The 15,400-nt window shown below is 42.4% G+C and overlaps 1 protein-coding gene across 1 annotated transcript; it reads left to right on the top strand.

Moving 5' to 3' along the window:
- The first annotated feature begins 2,888 nt into the window (after positions 1 to 2,888).
- On the top strand, positions 2,889 to 9,954 carry fndc7a (fibronectin type III domain containing 7a). Its single transcript, XM_076295792.1, has 11 exons — positions 2,889 to 3,135; positions 3,234 to 3,494; positions 4,123 to 4,380; positions 4,997 to 5,251; positions 5,491 to 5,745; positions 6,145 to 6,402; positions 6,997 to 7,251; positions 8,684 to 8,938; positions 9,205 to 9,465; positions 9,761 to 9,790; positions 9,923 to 9,954. Exons 1-11 carry the CDS (start codon positions 2,919 to 2,921, stop codon positions 9,952 to 9,954), a joined length of 2,337 nt encoding a protein of 778 aa, XP_076151907.1. The 5' UTR covers positions 2,889 to 2,918.
- Positions 9,955 to 15,400: the final 5,446 nt, after the last annotated feature.

Below are 15,400 nucleotides of genomic sequence, written 5' to 3'. Positions count from 1 at the left end.
TTGTAACACAATGACTCTAATGTGTGTGAGTGCACATGTGTACAGCTGAAACCTATTGCTACAGATCATGGATATAAGCCCGATATCCCCCCTGAGACACTGTGCCTTTTGCAACCTGCACTCCCAGACAAAGGCCTCTCACAGCACCCTCACAGTGCGCCCGTCCAAATCCCCAAATGTCCCATACGAATCTCAACTGTGGCACTCGCTTAAACAGTGCCAGACTTACACCTTTACGGCCAGTTTCCCAGACATTGATTACAGGAACCGTATGTAAAAAATGTAATTCAATTAATCATAAAATGGCCCTGATTTGTCACTAGACATTAGGAAATCATGCTAATTTCAAATATTTATATCACTGACAACAGTAGTCCGGCCAGGATATCGTCATTTAAAAAAGTGAAGTTGCAGCCCTCAACTGATGTTGATGTTTACATATTTGTGTTTTAGCCTGATCCGCCACCCTCCACCTATCTAGTAATCACAAAGTCAGTATGTTTCGGCATCTGGGTTGCCAGCTCTGCTCTAGTTACCACATCTGCGATGTAGGGGAGACCGGGGCTGGTTGGAACAAGGGCAGGTTGAGACACTGTTAATATCCAGGCTACTAGAGGGAGCTGCAACAAAATTCCAACACTAAACTGACGGCCTTATTGAGTAGAGTAAACTCACGTATGTAACTGGTCTCCAGGTCATTAACCCTTTAGGTGAGAACAACTTTTTGATTTTGTAGTGTCAAAACTTAGAATATGCACCTCCCACTAAATACATCCTAGAAGGGTAATAGTTAGGGATATATAAAAAATATTCATTATAATTGATTGCTAGGGGACTCATCTACAATTTAAAATGAAGTTTAAAAACCTGAGGTGACCGATATTAGCAGGCTAACAGCATTGGTGCAAAAAAGTTTGACCTAATGTGGGCGGGGCAGGTTGGCACACTGATTTTGGGGTTGGTTGGCACATACATTCTCTTTGGCTATTTTGTGACAAATCTATAAACTTTGTATTTTACACATAAAAACATCATCAATCTTTATTTTAACATTGTTATTGTAATTACTGAACATAGTTTTACATTTGGAAGCATTTCAGACATTTTTAAACATTTGAAGTAAAAAAAAATCGGTAGGGACCAAATTGGTCTTGACGGTGGGCCCTACTGAATAAAAACACAGAAAAGAAATCAGCAAAGCCCTACAGGTAGTGATATAGATGAGCACTTCAAACAAAAGCAAAAGGAGTACTGCAAAGGACTATAACATAGGTGTTCCAACCAACCCCGACTACATGTGCCAACCAACCCCGTGCATGGGGCAGGTTGGAACACGTGCACAACACCACTTTAATCATGTATAACTTAAAACAAGGGATCATTTGTTGACATTGAATGTATACATTTTGTAGCTGAGATCCCAAGCTTTCAGTTAATCACAATTTGACCATTTCAACGCATTGTAAGACGGAGAAATATAACCGAGAGTGAAAAGTGTTCCAACCAGCCCCGGTCTCCCCTACACCGCTCTACAGTATTTTGAAAGTGATTGTAGTACCAGTTTTGGCCAAAATCCTACATACGGTTCCTTTAAGCTTAGTAGACTAAAACCTTTTCGGATGGAGATGTTCTTTTAAGTTTGTGTTTAGTCTAGGGCTGGGCTTCATTCATATACAGGAAACTGGTCCTAACTGTCTTATTTACCAAATTACATCAGCTGACAGAGAGACATGTACATAAACACACACATCTCTCTCCACCTGTGCAAATGAAGCTCAAGCAGCATTTAAGCTATATGAATGGGAAAACGCAGAAATAGAGCAAGTTACCCTCATAGTGGTCTTACTTTTTCAAGAAAAACAATGAAGAAGTCTCAATGTTGACTTCTCAAGATACAATTATAGGTGGGTAATTAAAAAAAACACTAAACGTATTACACAGTGAACAGTATTAGGTGTGTGGTAGGCTACAGAAGACATGAATCAAATATTAGTCATAGGGAAACATGGTCAATAATGATTTATGAGGGATATTTGCACCTATCAGTGAATTTAGGTTTGCTTTTGAAGTTCTGCAGACAAAGCGCTTTGTGACCGAGTTCTTCTTTCTCACACACTATGGGCGCCTGTGCACCTGCAGACAAGGTGCTAACCTCCTCGGGTGGGGATAGGTCCGCTCCATCATCGCCGGAGGGAGGGGACACATATGGGAATTTGGTATTCGTTGAACAATAAAATACCTGTTGGGTATAAAAAAAAAAAAGGAAAAGACAACGAAAAGGGCTAAACCAAAGTTACCAAACCGAAGACGAAAGAAATATCAGTAGTAGCAAATTTCCTTGCTCAAGGCAGCGAGTCGTCAAGAAATTTAAGCCATGGGTCCGAAATATTTAAGACTGCTGAAATACATGTTGCTAAGTATCGGATTGTGCAAGGTAAGAATGTGATTTGATACTACTGTTTCAGGATTGCTTTTAAGGAAAATGTTTATTGAAAGGCATTCCCCTACTTCTGAGTAAAACTGAACAACATGGATAGTGAACGCTTTTCTCTTATAGGCTCTCATTTGCATGAACTGTAGCTTCCTTACATGTTCTACTCACTGTAGCCTAACTAGAAATAACATTTTAGAAAAAAATGTTGTAGCACAGTAAGCTACAAAAAGATCATGCACAATCAGTCTAATCAGAATAAGAAACGTAAAAGTTGCCTATAGAATGATTACAAACAGCATTTTTTTTTCTGTTTTATGTCTAGATATGTGCAGCACAAAACGGTAGGTTAAACTTTTTTTTTTTCAAACATCATTAAGGCTGAAATATGTTAACACAGATGACCTCTCTCCATAGCAGAATTTAATCAGAGTGCGCTCTTCTTCCAGATATAACTGTATCAGTGTTCACAGTCACATCAAAAAGTATGACTGTTCGTTGGACTGGGCATTCTGGGGCCAGCTCTTACAAAGTCACCGCTACACCCAAAAATTCTCCCGACACGCCAGTTTTCAAACAGTTCAGTGGCAATACCGTGATGGGCTCAGTAAATTCACTTATGCCGAACACCGTGTACACTATGCGCGTGGACGCCATGGACTCTGTCAACGTTCTAAGCAGCGCAGTGACAGAGGAGATCACAGGTGAGTTGTATTTAAATAACATGGCCGTTCATATTGACCCTGGAACTTGAAATTGTTTATTTTCGCACTCAAATATTGTGTGCTTGTGTACCTGGCAGCACCCGAGGTGCCAACTATCCACCAGGCCTACTCTAAACAGAGCGACAGCATTACGGTAGAGTTCGGGGAGGTCTCAGGCGCCAGCTCTTACATCCTACGGGCTCAGACCTTGGACGGGGAGTTCTTCTCTGAAACTGAAGTCAACAAGTCCAACCGCACTGTGATCAACCTGCAGCCCTACACCGTCTACTCCCTAAACGTCATGTCTGTAAACACTGGAGGGAGAAGCCAACCATCTCTGCCAGTTTTGACCAGAACAGGTATATCAGAATTACATTTAGGATGTTTATCTCCATCCTTCGAAATGTTCCTATCCCAACTCTACTTTTTCTTTAGTTCTTTTAACTTATGGTTCAACTTATTGGGTCTTCCACCTACCCTTGCATTACTTGAAATCATAATACATAAAGGAAATCCTTCTGCTTTGTTTTGAGGATAAAGAGTACGCAACTTTAGACCTCATGTGAAAGAAGTGTATTATGCTCCATGTCCATTGTAACATGGAAGCATAACGCCTTGTAGGCCATCAGTAGTAACTGTATCCACGCATGTGCTCTGGACATCATACAAGAAGGAAAGATAAACCCTGAGAACTAGGTTGTCTCCTGTCCCCGGGGACGACTTGATGTAATCCAAGACAGAGATCATTGATTTCATATCACACCCAATGACTCTTCATTGTTACTTAATATATAACCAAACATTGATATCATTCATTTTATGATATCAATATTACATATATACATACAAGTATTCCCCCCATTAAATCCAACCAATCTAGTGTACATTTAGTTGGTGTGATTCTTTCAGGGATCATATTTAAGTGAAAGGCCCAGTAGTAGACTTGCACAGTTGAAGCCCACTGAACTGTTGTCTGGTTCCCCTTAGTGGTTGAAAGTCCTGCCTTGAACACCACCTCTCCCAGCAACGACACCATCCACGTGAGCTGGGAGCCGGTGGAGCACGCTGTACTCTACAGCCTATGCATCATCATGGAGGGCTCGGAAACAAGGGTCAAACTTAACACCACAGACACCGCCCACACCTTCACCGGCCTGGAGCCTGGCACCACCTACTGCATCAAGGGCACTGCCTGGGATTCAGATGGGAACATGGGAGAAGACCGCACAATCTGCCAGATCACAAGTAAGACTGTGGACACCGAACACTCACCACAGCCCCCTCAGTTACTCAGCATTTACATTTCGCATGCAGTGATGTGTGCATAAAGCAGAAACCTTGATCAGATCAGAAATCTGAATGAGCACCAAACTCACCACAGTGTAATTACACAGTGATTGGTAGGGATGCACCGATTGTGAAATTCTGGGCCCATATATAAAATAACAATTTGCCCGATAATTGATGCCGATACCAATATTTTTGGGGGCAAAATTGATTCAACATAACAGATAAACATCAGCCACAGCCATCGGTAAATGTCAGATAAAGGCAGCCAACAAGGCCGATATTGGCTGATTGTTGGCCAATGTATCGGTGCATCCCTAGTGACTGGAACAGACTAGAGTGAAATGATCTTCAACTTTAAGTGGAAACTTGATCAGATTAGAAACAGAACCAAACAGATTCTGACAGAGTCTGATCTGAATGGAGCCTGGCTGAGCTGAGGTTAGCGCTTTGATAATCTACTAAATAACGCTGGATAAGAGAAACATGACACCTAAAGGAGCATAAAACAGACAAACAAAGAAAACCACCCGCTGTTCCACATCTATTTCTTTCTAAATCCAATTCCCCTCAGGGCCCACAAGTCCACTGAAGGTGGCGGTGTCTCTGACCCCGGGCCGGACTCTGGGCATGGCCGTGTCCTGGTCTGAGGTGCGCGGAGCAGATGTCTACCTGGCCAGCACCTCGACCTACCAGAACTGCAGCTCTAACGTGGAGAACTACTGCCTGATAACGTCGCTGTACTGCGGTCAGAACCTCTCGGTCACGGTGACCGCCCATAACCAGGCCGGGCCCAGCTCCCCATCCCAGCCTGAGGAGTTCATCACCTGTACGTATCCCACAATGCCACAGCTGTAGGTAGTTTATGTGAACATGTGCTGTTATATGTTGTTTTAGGAATAGTCTTTACAATGTGTCATTATTGGACACACACACACACACACACAAAAACACACACACACACACACATTCTGTGCATAAGATGTATGTGAACCATCCGCCTCCACAGCTGTATGACCAACATGCTAATGAGTCGCATTTCCTCCTGTCCCATGTCTCCCTCTTCAGTCCCATGTCCACCTGAGTCTGTGTGGGTGGAGGAGGCGGAGGCCGGCATGTGCTCCGTCATGTGGGGCAACGTGGACTTCGCCGACTTCTACATCGCCTACGTGAAGCGCGATGACGGCTCGGAGGAGCGCTGCAACACCACGGACACCGTGTGCCATTTCCGCTGCCTCTGCGGCTTCACCTTCTTCCCCACCGTCTTCGCCTATAACCAGGCCGGCCCCAGCCTGCCCGGCCCCGTGCTGAACTACACCACAAGTAGGAACTGCAGGAATCAGCACTGTTCAATCCAACACAACACATTGTACATTATTATAGTCATATACTACATGCACCTTCAACATACTGTACAGTACCAGGGAATAACAATCCACATTGCACCAATTTAGTCTGACATGACAGAATCAATCAAGATGTTAATGTCAACATTAGTGTAAAAGTTTTTCAACACAGGAGAAATACTGCCTGCGAAAATTTTTTTGACAGATAATGCAGAGAATAAAGGCACCAAAGATGCTCCAGAGACCCTCCAAATCTTGTTTTGTGTTGGTTCAAAGCAGACCAGGCCATAATCGCTAAACTATTCTGTGAACTATTTTCTAAAATGCTTTCTCTCATTTTTCTCTCCTTCTCTTCCTCTCTCATTTTGTGGTCTAGTCCCTTGCTGTCCAGAGGATGTGACTGTGTCACTGGTTTCCACGGAGACACTGGACATCACGTGGTTGGCAGTGCGCGGGGCGGAGCTTTACGAGACCATTGCGGCTGACCAGAGAGACGTGATCCACTGCAACGACACAGCGCCAGTGTGCGCTCTCTCTGACCTGAGCTGCAACAGCCGGTACAGTGTGGTGGTCAGACCCTGCAGCGAGATCAGAGGCTGCAACAACACATGCAGAGCTCATACGCAAGAGACAGGTAACACCTGCACGCACACCTGTACTGTGCACACACACACACAGGCAGAGATGACTATAAACAAAACTTTGGAGGCAGGTAGTACAATCACACAGACAGACAGAACGTGTGTACAAAGAAGTTGAAACAAGAAAATGTTTGCAGCAAATGCACAACATTTTCATTGGGTGTTAGGCTCGCATACACATGCCATAGGAGGCAGGTAACACAACCACACAAACCGACCTACCAGAACTGCAGCTCTAATGTGGAGAACTACTGCCTGATAATGTCGCTGTACTGCGGTCAGAACCTCTGACAGCACATTTGCAGCAAATGCACAACATTTTCATTGGGTATTAGGCTCGCATACACATGCCATAGGAGGCAGGTAACACAACCGCACAAACCGACGCACACACAGAGACAGATCCATCGCACATCCACACAGAACGTGCGTAGAAAGTGTGTACTTCCACTCACACACACACACACACACATACACACAGACATTCCATACGAGGTGGGTTCTCAAAAACACATTTACACGTCAAAGTTCCCCTCTCCATGTATCACCATGACATTAACAGCTCCCGTCCAACCGTCTTCCCCCAGCCCCCTGTGCTCCAGAGATCGTCAACATCACCCAGATGTCTGGGTCGGGCGTGCTGGTCCAGTGGAGCGTGGCCAACACCGAGGCCAACTACACGGTGAGCGCGGTGGACCGCACCGACTCGCTCAGCTGCCACTCGACTGGCACGGCCTGCGAGATCACCGGCCTGCCCTGTGGTGCCACCTACGAGCTCAGCGCCTATGCCAGAACCACAGCCGGACGCAGTCTTCCCAGCTACTCACACACCCTAGAGACAGGTAGGGTCACAAACACACACACACATACACAAGCACATAGCCTGACGAGCCAGACCCACATTAAAATGTAGGGTCTGGGCACTCACCGTTCGCAGTGCTCAGTCCGAGGGGCGGGATAATCGGTTGTCTTTCAAATTCTCTCTGCACGCAATAGGACAGCGCTATGAGTCCCATGCGTTTCCCACCAGCGGAGCTAGTTGGCTAGTTCAAACTTTTGCCAACTTAATTAAAGCTTAACTCGTGTCACACTGTTCGCCAACAGCAACATTATCTTATTTGTTTTCAAGTAGCAGGGAATTCAAGCCAAACCGTTGCAACTCTGCCATCAATCATTATGTTAAGCACGCCTAACGACTATACACGATTTGATTGGCCTGATAGAAGTTACATTTTTCAAGCTCACAAGCCAACGGAGAGTTGCTAGACTAGCCCTGGCAGCAAATGTAATTTGCTGCCGCTAGGGTGCGTCTAGATTTCTAGGCTAACAAGCACATACAAACATGTGCAAACAACAAACACACAGGAGCCACAGGTATACCTTGATGTCAGCATAACAATGAATGTACTGTAATGCTGCCTCCCTGACACTAATACTGTATAATCTCTGCAGGCCTAAATAGCTGTAGCCTCTTTTCTAAATTCACAGAAAGTGCAATAATAATGTAGATAAAGGATCACATTGCATGGCATACAGCAAGAAACTGAACCTGTCTCTAGTGAATAAGCAACAATAGCAACAGTGCATAGATAAACTGAGGCAGGAGTCAAGGTTCCACCTCTAATGTATTACTAATGTACAGATAATTTACGCCAAGGACAATGAGAACGTGGCACAGACATGTGACTAGCCAGATGTATAGAACGTGTGTCAGAGTCGTGAACAGTGTTGAGTCAAGGTTGAAGGCCAAGTAACCAAACAACTTCTGTGAGTGCCACATCAAGCGTTACTGGGTTTCCTTTAGCCATACCATAGGGTGCACATTTCACTTTCACAACGGTTTACTTGGTTAGCCCACCTACAGAGACTTAACAGATTATCTGTTATGATTCAAGTTCAGTGTCTAAAATTGTAATTGAACAACAAACCAAAATCTGAGTCCTAACCTGAACCATAAATGTTAGTTAACAGTGTCAACAAATAGTTTGTTGATAATTTGAGCATCTGTAGTCTGTGGGTGAACTATCCAGGTAAAGTGTTACCAAAAGAAGGAAATGTTTACTGCAAGTGCACATCATTTTCATATGATGTTGTAGCACACACACACACACAAACATAAACATCCCATACACATGCCACTCAGATTACCTGAGTATTATCTGAGTATATTACATCTATCTACCTATTCATCTATCTGTTCCAGTGTTTATACCAGAATGCATTTCTCTCTTCATCTATGTTTTCCTGTCTGTATCTGTGTCTCCCCATCTACAGAGCCCTGTTGTCCTAAGAGCCTGACCGTGGAGCAGGTAACCCAGGCAATGACCCAGGTGTCGTGGTCAGCAGCGACAGGGGCTCGCTCCTACGTCACCTCTCTCACCTCGCCCAAAGGACAGGCCAAGTGCCACACCATGGACATGCACTGCACCATGGGATGCATCACCTGCGGCACCAACTACACCGTCACCCTGGAGGCCATCAGCAAGACCGGACACAAGAGAGAGTGCAGCTACCTCGGCTTCTCCTCCAGTAAGGGCACAAGGGAACCCATGTTGGAAAGCGAAAGCTACCTACACCAGTTCATTCATCTATCCATTCATTAATTTGTTTGTTTATTTGTCTGTTTGTTCGTTCATTTGTTCATTCATTATAAAATGATAATTAAAAACAAGACCAGATCCTGGGAGTTAATCATTTTCTCTGTGGTCGCAACTGAATGTATGATTGTCCATTAAGACACGTGTAGTCTATGTATGATGGTATGATGATCTACATGTTGTTTGTTTGTGTCCCAGGTGCGTGTTGCCCCTCAAGTGTGAAGCTGTACCGCATGGCCAACAACACGCTGCGGGTGTACTGGCGTTCGTCTGACAGCCTGCACAACCACCTGGCTGACCTGTACGGCACCAGCTCCAACTACACCTGCACCCCACCTATGGGCTCCAACTACTGCGACGTGTCCGAGATCGTCTGCGGGGAGGTGTACACGGTGGTGGTGGCACCCCTGGCTCAGGACGGCACCAAAATCACCTTCTGTCCCAGGAGGATGTACTCAGGTGGGGGAGGTCATGGGGTTGGGGTTTCACTTGGTGGAGTTGGCAGAACATTGCAGATTCTAAATGTTGAATACAGGTGTGGCAGGTAGAAGGAGCAGAGGAGAACTGTCTAATTTTCTTGCAGTTTGACGGTTAGAATGTTTGAATCAAGAGGGATTTGGCTATCAAAAACGGAAACTGACATGAAATCTTTTACTTTACAAATGTACACATATATTTACAGTACAAAGAAATACAGCATCCATATGTTGTGTCACTACATATTTCTTATGCTTTATGATCTTTTTCTTTTCAGTGTCATGCTCTGGAAATACTCTGGGAATGGGTAGGTATTGACCAAGATAAACGTCTGGACTTGAGCCTAAAGAAACTAATCATATAAAATTACAATACAAGTATTGTGGAGTTGCTCCTTTTGTACTGTATCACTGTTGTGTACATTTCTCTTTTTTTGCAGTGATCTATCGTGGAAAGAGGAGTGTTGACTAACCAAAGCCGAAGTGAGTACCCTATAGCCCTACCTGTACTGTAAAATGCTTTAGATAAAAATAGCAATTAGATGATTAGGGGTAAGTTTAGAAACATTTCATATTTTTTTAATATGTGTAAAAAAAATGGATCTTAGGTTTGGTGAATGTTTAACTGCATTTACCTTAAACACTCTATGACTGACAGCACCTTTTATGTATACTTTTGGAGAATGCTAAGAGAGAAAGTTAAGACAGAGACAAAACGGCGACCTCAGACATAGACATAAACACTTGAGGTGTCTCCATGGTCGTCCTTAAGTAAATCACCACGGCGAGGGTTGCATTACTGACCTCTTTTGTGAACAGAACAGTATCATATCTCATCACATACGAATGAGAAATTACGTCTTTCTGTACAGCATCAGCAACAATAAAACGGAATCCTCTTACAGAGCGTCTTAATGAATACGCAGGTGGATGAGCAGGTTGGGATGCGGGGTGCACATGGGAATAAAGCTCATGGAGTCTATACTGTAGGTCATGCATACATATAGCTTCTGAATGTGACTAAAGGACAATGACAGCATGACACAGTTTTTTTTAACAGGTGTGACACACACATGTGAGTGGCAGGTCTATGAGCTGAAGAATTCTGCTGTGTGCTGAGCATGTGCTGAGGTTGGGAAATATTAGGTCCTACAACGATGACTGGTCAATATAGATGAAAGAATGCCTTACATACCAATCCCTCACCAATCCCACAACTTCAGCACATATTACATATGCATTTGTATGATAGCATCTTTTTTTTTATTGTTTTTACGACAATGGGAACACATCCCTCATGAGATCATCAGCCTGTCATATTAGTGAACAGTGCTTTAAAACATAGGTTTCACAAGGGAGAAAAGCCTCCAGAAGGTTTTGGAAGGTGGGATAAGGGGATGAGTAAAGGGCAACACCGACCTTTACAATTACCAGTCATTACGCAAATAATGGCTAAGCTTGCATTCTCGGCAACAGTAAAATGGCGCCTGGTTTCTGCATGATAATGAATGAGGAACCTGACCTGAGATTAAACGCGTCCCCTGGGAGTCATCCACTGCAACCTGTGAGCTCCTGGGACATTGTTGTTTGACAGGAAGATATAATGTGCAGTAGACGTGACTCTCACTTTCAAAATGAGTTCTTTTACCAGACAGAATAAATCAGCTTTTGTTCAAGATTTTGAAGCAGATGTGGAAAAACTATACCCTGGAAATCCAGAGTTCTCGCGAGAGCACAATGGAATTGTCTCTGCGAGACAAGAGCAATGATGCACGTTACTTTTCAGTGTACTCCAACATTGGAGGACAGTACACATTGGTCGTAGTGTTATCCCATTGCGTCAAAGTCTAAAATCATTCAAAGTAAACATGGTCTGTGTTATCCAATTGCGTGTAGTGAGATTTTTAAATGCATACTTGTTGCCGCCCCTCGAGTTGGGCCATTACATTGCTCTTTGCCAGACCCTTAATCTTTCTAGATTATCAGGGTCTGGATTTTCCAGGCTAGAAAAACTATTTGTGTGAATTAATTTGAAAACATGTGTGAATGGCGAAACTTCTACAGGCTAGCAGTCTTTTCATAATAGACATCCTCTGTCACCTCAGAGGATATTTGATTCAATTATAAAGTTTCTGTTTGTGAGTTAGTAACACCTTTTGATTTTGTTTTAGAAACCCTGGACCTATGGATGAGGAACCAGTCCATTCATGATGATGGAATTGAATGATATCTTTCCCGTTCTTAGTTAGTCCTTTGGAGTCTCTCTAGCACTTGTGCTCTCTCAAATGAAATGTTGGCTAAGGATTGGCTATACTAGTTGATACCCTTGTGCTGTAAATATCGATTGGAATCTACATTTCAGTTTCGGTAAAGACTTATTTTGAAGTAATACAATATAGGAACTCCTCTATTCATCAATTTCAACATTGGTATACAGTACATGTAGCGCTAAGAGAGTGCTCAATACATCGGGAATTGAACAAAAGGGTCATGCTTCCAGTTGTAACCAGGAAGCTACACATGCAATACCAGGAATTCTGGGTGCGCATTGGTATTGAAAGCTGCAATTCAGGCTATTATAAGTCTGTGTATTATCAAAATGACTTTGAAGCCATTATTTTAAAGTAAAAAAGCTACATTGTGTTGCTTTTAATGTGTCTGTTAATTGAGTACTTGTCAACCAAACCCTAACCCTGGCCTGAAAGTTTCATTTATTTCCTGGTGTTTTTTTTTGGCCCATTATTGTAACTGTAGATCTCTGCTTATAAATTGGAGCTTGTTCCATCTAACTGGTTAATAGTGTCTTTGTCTCTGTTCTGCTGCTCTTGCCTGGATGAACCTATGGATATTGCATATAGGCTACTTTGCTTTTATGTCTGACTAACTTTAAATTCAAGTCCTATGTAACTTTGAAACACAAACTCTGGCCTACATCTGTAGAAGAATTGGTTTTTAGAATAAATCCATTATAAATACACAACAAAAGATTTATTTAAGTGAAACCTCCTCAGGATGATTTATACACCAGCCACTGCTACTTCAGTGTCACATGCCTCCAGACACACATGATAAAAACAGATTGAATTGCTATATGTGTATGTTGACTGCTGGGACCCTGGTCCATTGTCTGATCTCAATAAAACACAATCTTGCATTATTGCGGTGTGACACCTTGTCATTTGTCAGTACACTTTATATTACAGAAAAAAACTATTTGGTTTTTTTGTCACAGTTCAGAAAGGACATGTGCTGATAAGATAAAGACAATAAATATTCAAATATGGGTGCTGTGAACACTACTAACTATTACAAATAGCACACATTAAGTCAAAAGTAAATGTGTTTTTTTTAAATCACAATACATTGATTTCCATATCCTAATACACCTGCATAATACTGATTTTAGATCTCTGTTAGAATATGCTAAAGGTTTGACCAGCAAGATCACCATGTTGAAACTTTTGTATTAATGTACAGCTACAGTATAAGGGGACTTTTCACAAGGAAAGCAGATAAACAGGTTTCTATACAGCATAGTGGGTGAGGAATGAGGAATCTGTAGCCTGAAACTTCTGGAGTGGTAATGGCTCCAGTGTCTACAAATGACAAACATTTTCAAAGATGAAAAGAATTAATTAATCAATAACAGTAAAATAGAAATACCCAAATTGCCCCAAGCCAATTGTATGTAGTGAATGGATCTCTGATACAGTGCGGGAGAGATGGGCCAAGGCAATTGTTAAAAGAGGATGAGTCACTTGGTGTCTTGAAAAAAGCAGGAAGGATGCAAAAAGCAGTCACAAAAAGAGTATATAGATGACACACACCAGTCTTCATAAACTCTGTCCCATTTTAAGTTACTGGGTGTGAGAGTGCTTGGATTACCTTGAGTGTCAGGTCCTCAATTGTAGTGGAATATTCATTTTCCTGCATCTCCTAGACGTCTGCAAGCCGCAGACAATATTGTAATCTGTTATTGTCTTGAACAGTTGAAACATTCTAAACATTCTCTTTTTTTGCTGTGGGTTATGCATCATTATATAATGACATTAAGGGCTATATTTTAACGGTCTGAAACGGAAGTGTCTTTGCGCAAAACGCAAGTCACTTTGTGGGCGGATCTTGGGCGCTGATGCTATTTTACCAGCGGGATATTTGACTGTTGCTCCCGACGCAAGTAGCTACATTAATCATGGATGTGATTTGGGCATAATGTGCAATAAACCAATCAGGGCGTCATCTCACATTCCCTTTAACAACAGGCATGCTTGTTCCATAGCTGATTGCTATTATGGTGGCGTATTTGCCAGGCGCAGCCAGGAGCGTTCACAGCGCTATAATTTTACTGTTCATTTAGGAACTGTCAGCTATTGATTTTTCCTCTTGACAAAATGTAATACAGAATTGTCACAAAGACATACTTTCCGATGTTTTGGGATCACTCTCACTGAATCACGAGATTATGAATGCATGGTGATATTTTGCTATGTACAATGTAATCTAACATTACCTCTGTATAGACAATGCATATCTTCTGTCAGTTAATCTGTTCTCTCCCGTGCTGCCGCTGGGACATTTGGGTTAAATGGCATCGGCATGCAATTCAACATCACATCTCCTTAAGTCATCTAATATTTCCTAATTTATGTCATCAACACATCCGTGATTCGTGAAAATGTGTACGCTAGGTGTATGTCTATTTTTTCACATCTTAATGGACACCACACTGATTTCCCTCGAGTGGTAATATCTTTCTTTGAAATTATGTAGGCCTATGGTTTACCGAAATGGGAACTAAGTTGTAGCCTATAGATGAGTGGAGCGAAATGTGCCTTGCGCACATAACTGCAGCTTAACTGCATGACAGTTGGCTATTTATGACCGCCGCTAGCGAAGCTAGCTAAGCGGTCATATAGGGATTGTCAAAGTTTTTTTTTTTTTTTTCTTTTTTTTTCGTCATCTACTTCCTGAAATTTTGGTCAACGATGCAGTCACATGCACACACACACACAGGCACCCACATACTATCGGTATTAGAACGGCCGATACATAATTACAAATTCAGTAAGATTAAAAGAAAGCCAAAATAAATGTTCATCATCATCATCATGGCTGCATTTCCAGTATTGGCGATAAGTAGTCGTTTGTCCACTAGATGGCGCATCGTTGCAGTGAGACGTAATTTTGTTGGAAGTTAATCTAAAGTGGGTTGGAAAGACACTACGCTTCCTACAAGGATAAGACTGTAGGCTACAGTAGTTTACCGCAGAGAACGTCTAAGGGTAGGATGATTTCTGCATGACATGTAATTCCCATTTCCTCTTGAAGCCGAAATAAATCTGAGAATGTTTATCGGACATGCTTGTTTTTTACTGCAGGTAGGCTACGTTAATCCTATCAATAGCAGAACGTAGGTAAAATAATGTTACCGTTAGCATGGTTGAGTGATGGAGGCCAATTTGATTATTGATGTATTTAGAAAACCATAAATGCGTTTATAGGCTACCAAGCAAATCGATAACAGCACTAATTGTATCTTTCGACTGTCATCTCATTTGCTTATGACCATAACCTAGGCTACTAACAGGAGCTAAGTGAGTTAGCCACAACACGTTCACTAAGTGATGGTTTTTTAATGGAAAATATATAGGCTACCTGAAAGATAACCTGTCTATGATGCACCCTAAACACCGGGCTGGGACATTTCTGCTCAAAGTCTCAAAAAGCATCTGAGTCAACTTTATTCCCAAACACCCATATAGGCTACTTCAATCCTCTATTTTCAAAGGTGATTCAAGTAAGGAAGAGCATGGCTCAAAGTAAAGTAACTGATACTACATAAATTCGTCAAAGTGAATAATTTGTGTCAACTCGCAGCAATGTAGATTTATTAACGCACCTGTGATGATCTACATCTC

This window comes from Alosa pseudoharengus, unplaced genomic scaffold (genome assembly GCF_046254945.1).
Source record: "Alosa pseudoharengus isolate Yale_2024_CS ecotype anadromous, Long Island Sound unplaced genomic scaffold, YU_APseudo_1.1 YU_APseudo_1.1_scf_2, whole genome shotgun sequence".
NCBI classification, from domain to species: Eukaryota; Metazoa; Chordata; class Actinopteri; order Clupeiformes; family Clupeidae; genus Alosa; species Alosa pseudoharengus.
The sequence above is the reverse complement of the archived record's forward strand: the minus strand, read 5'-3'. Positions and strand labels throughout refer to the sequence as shown.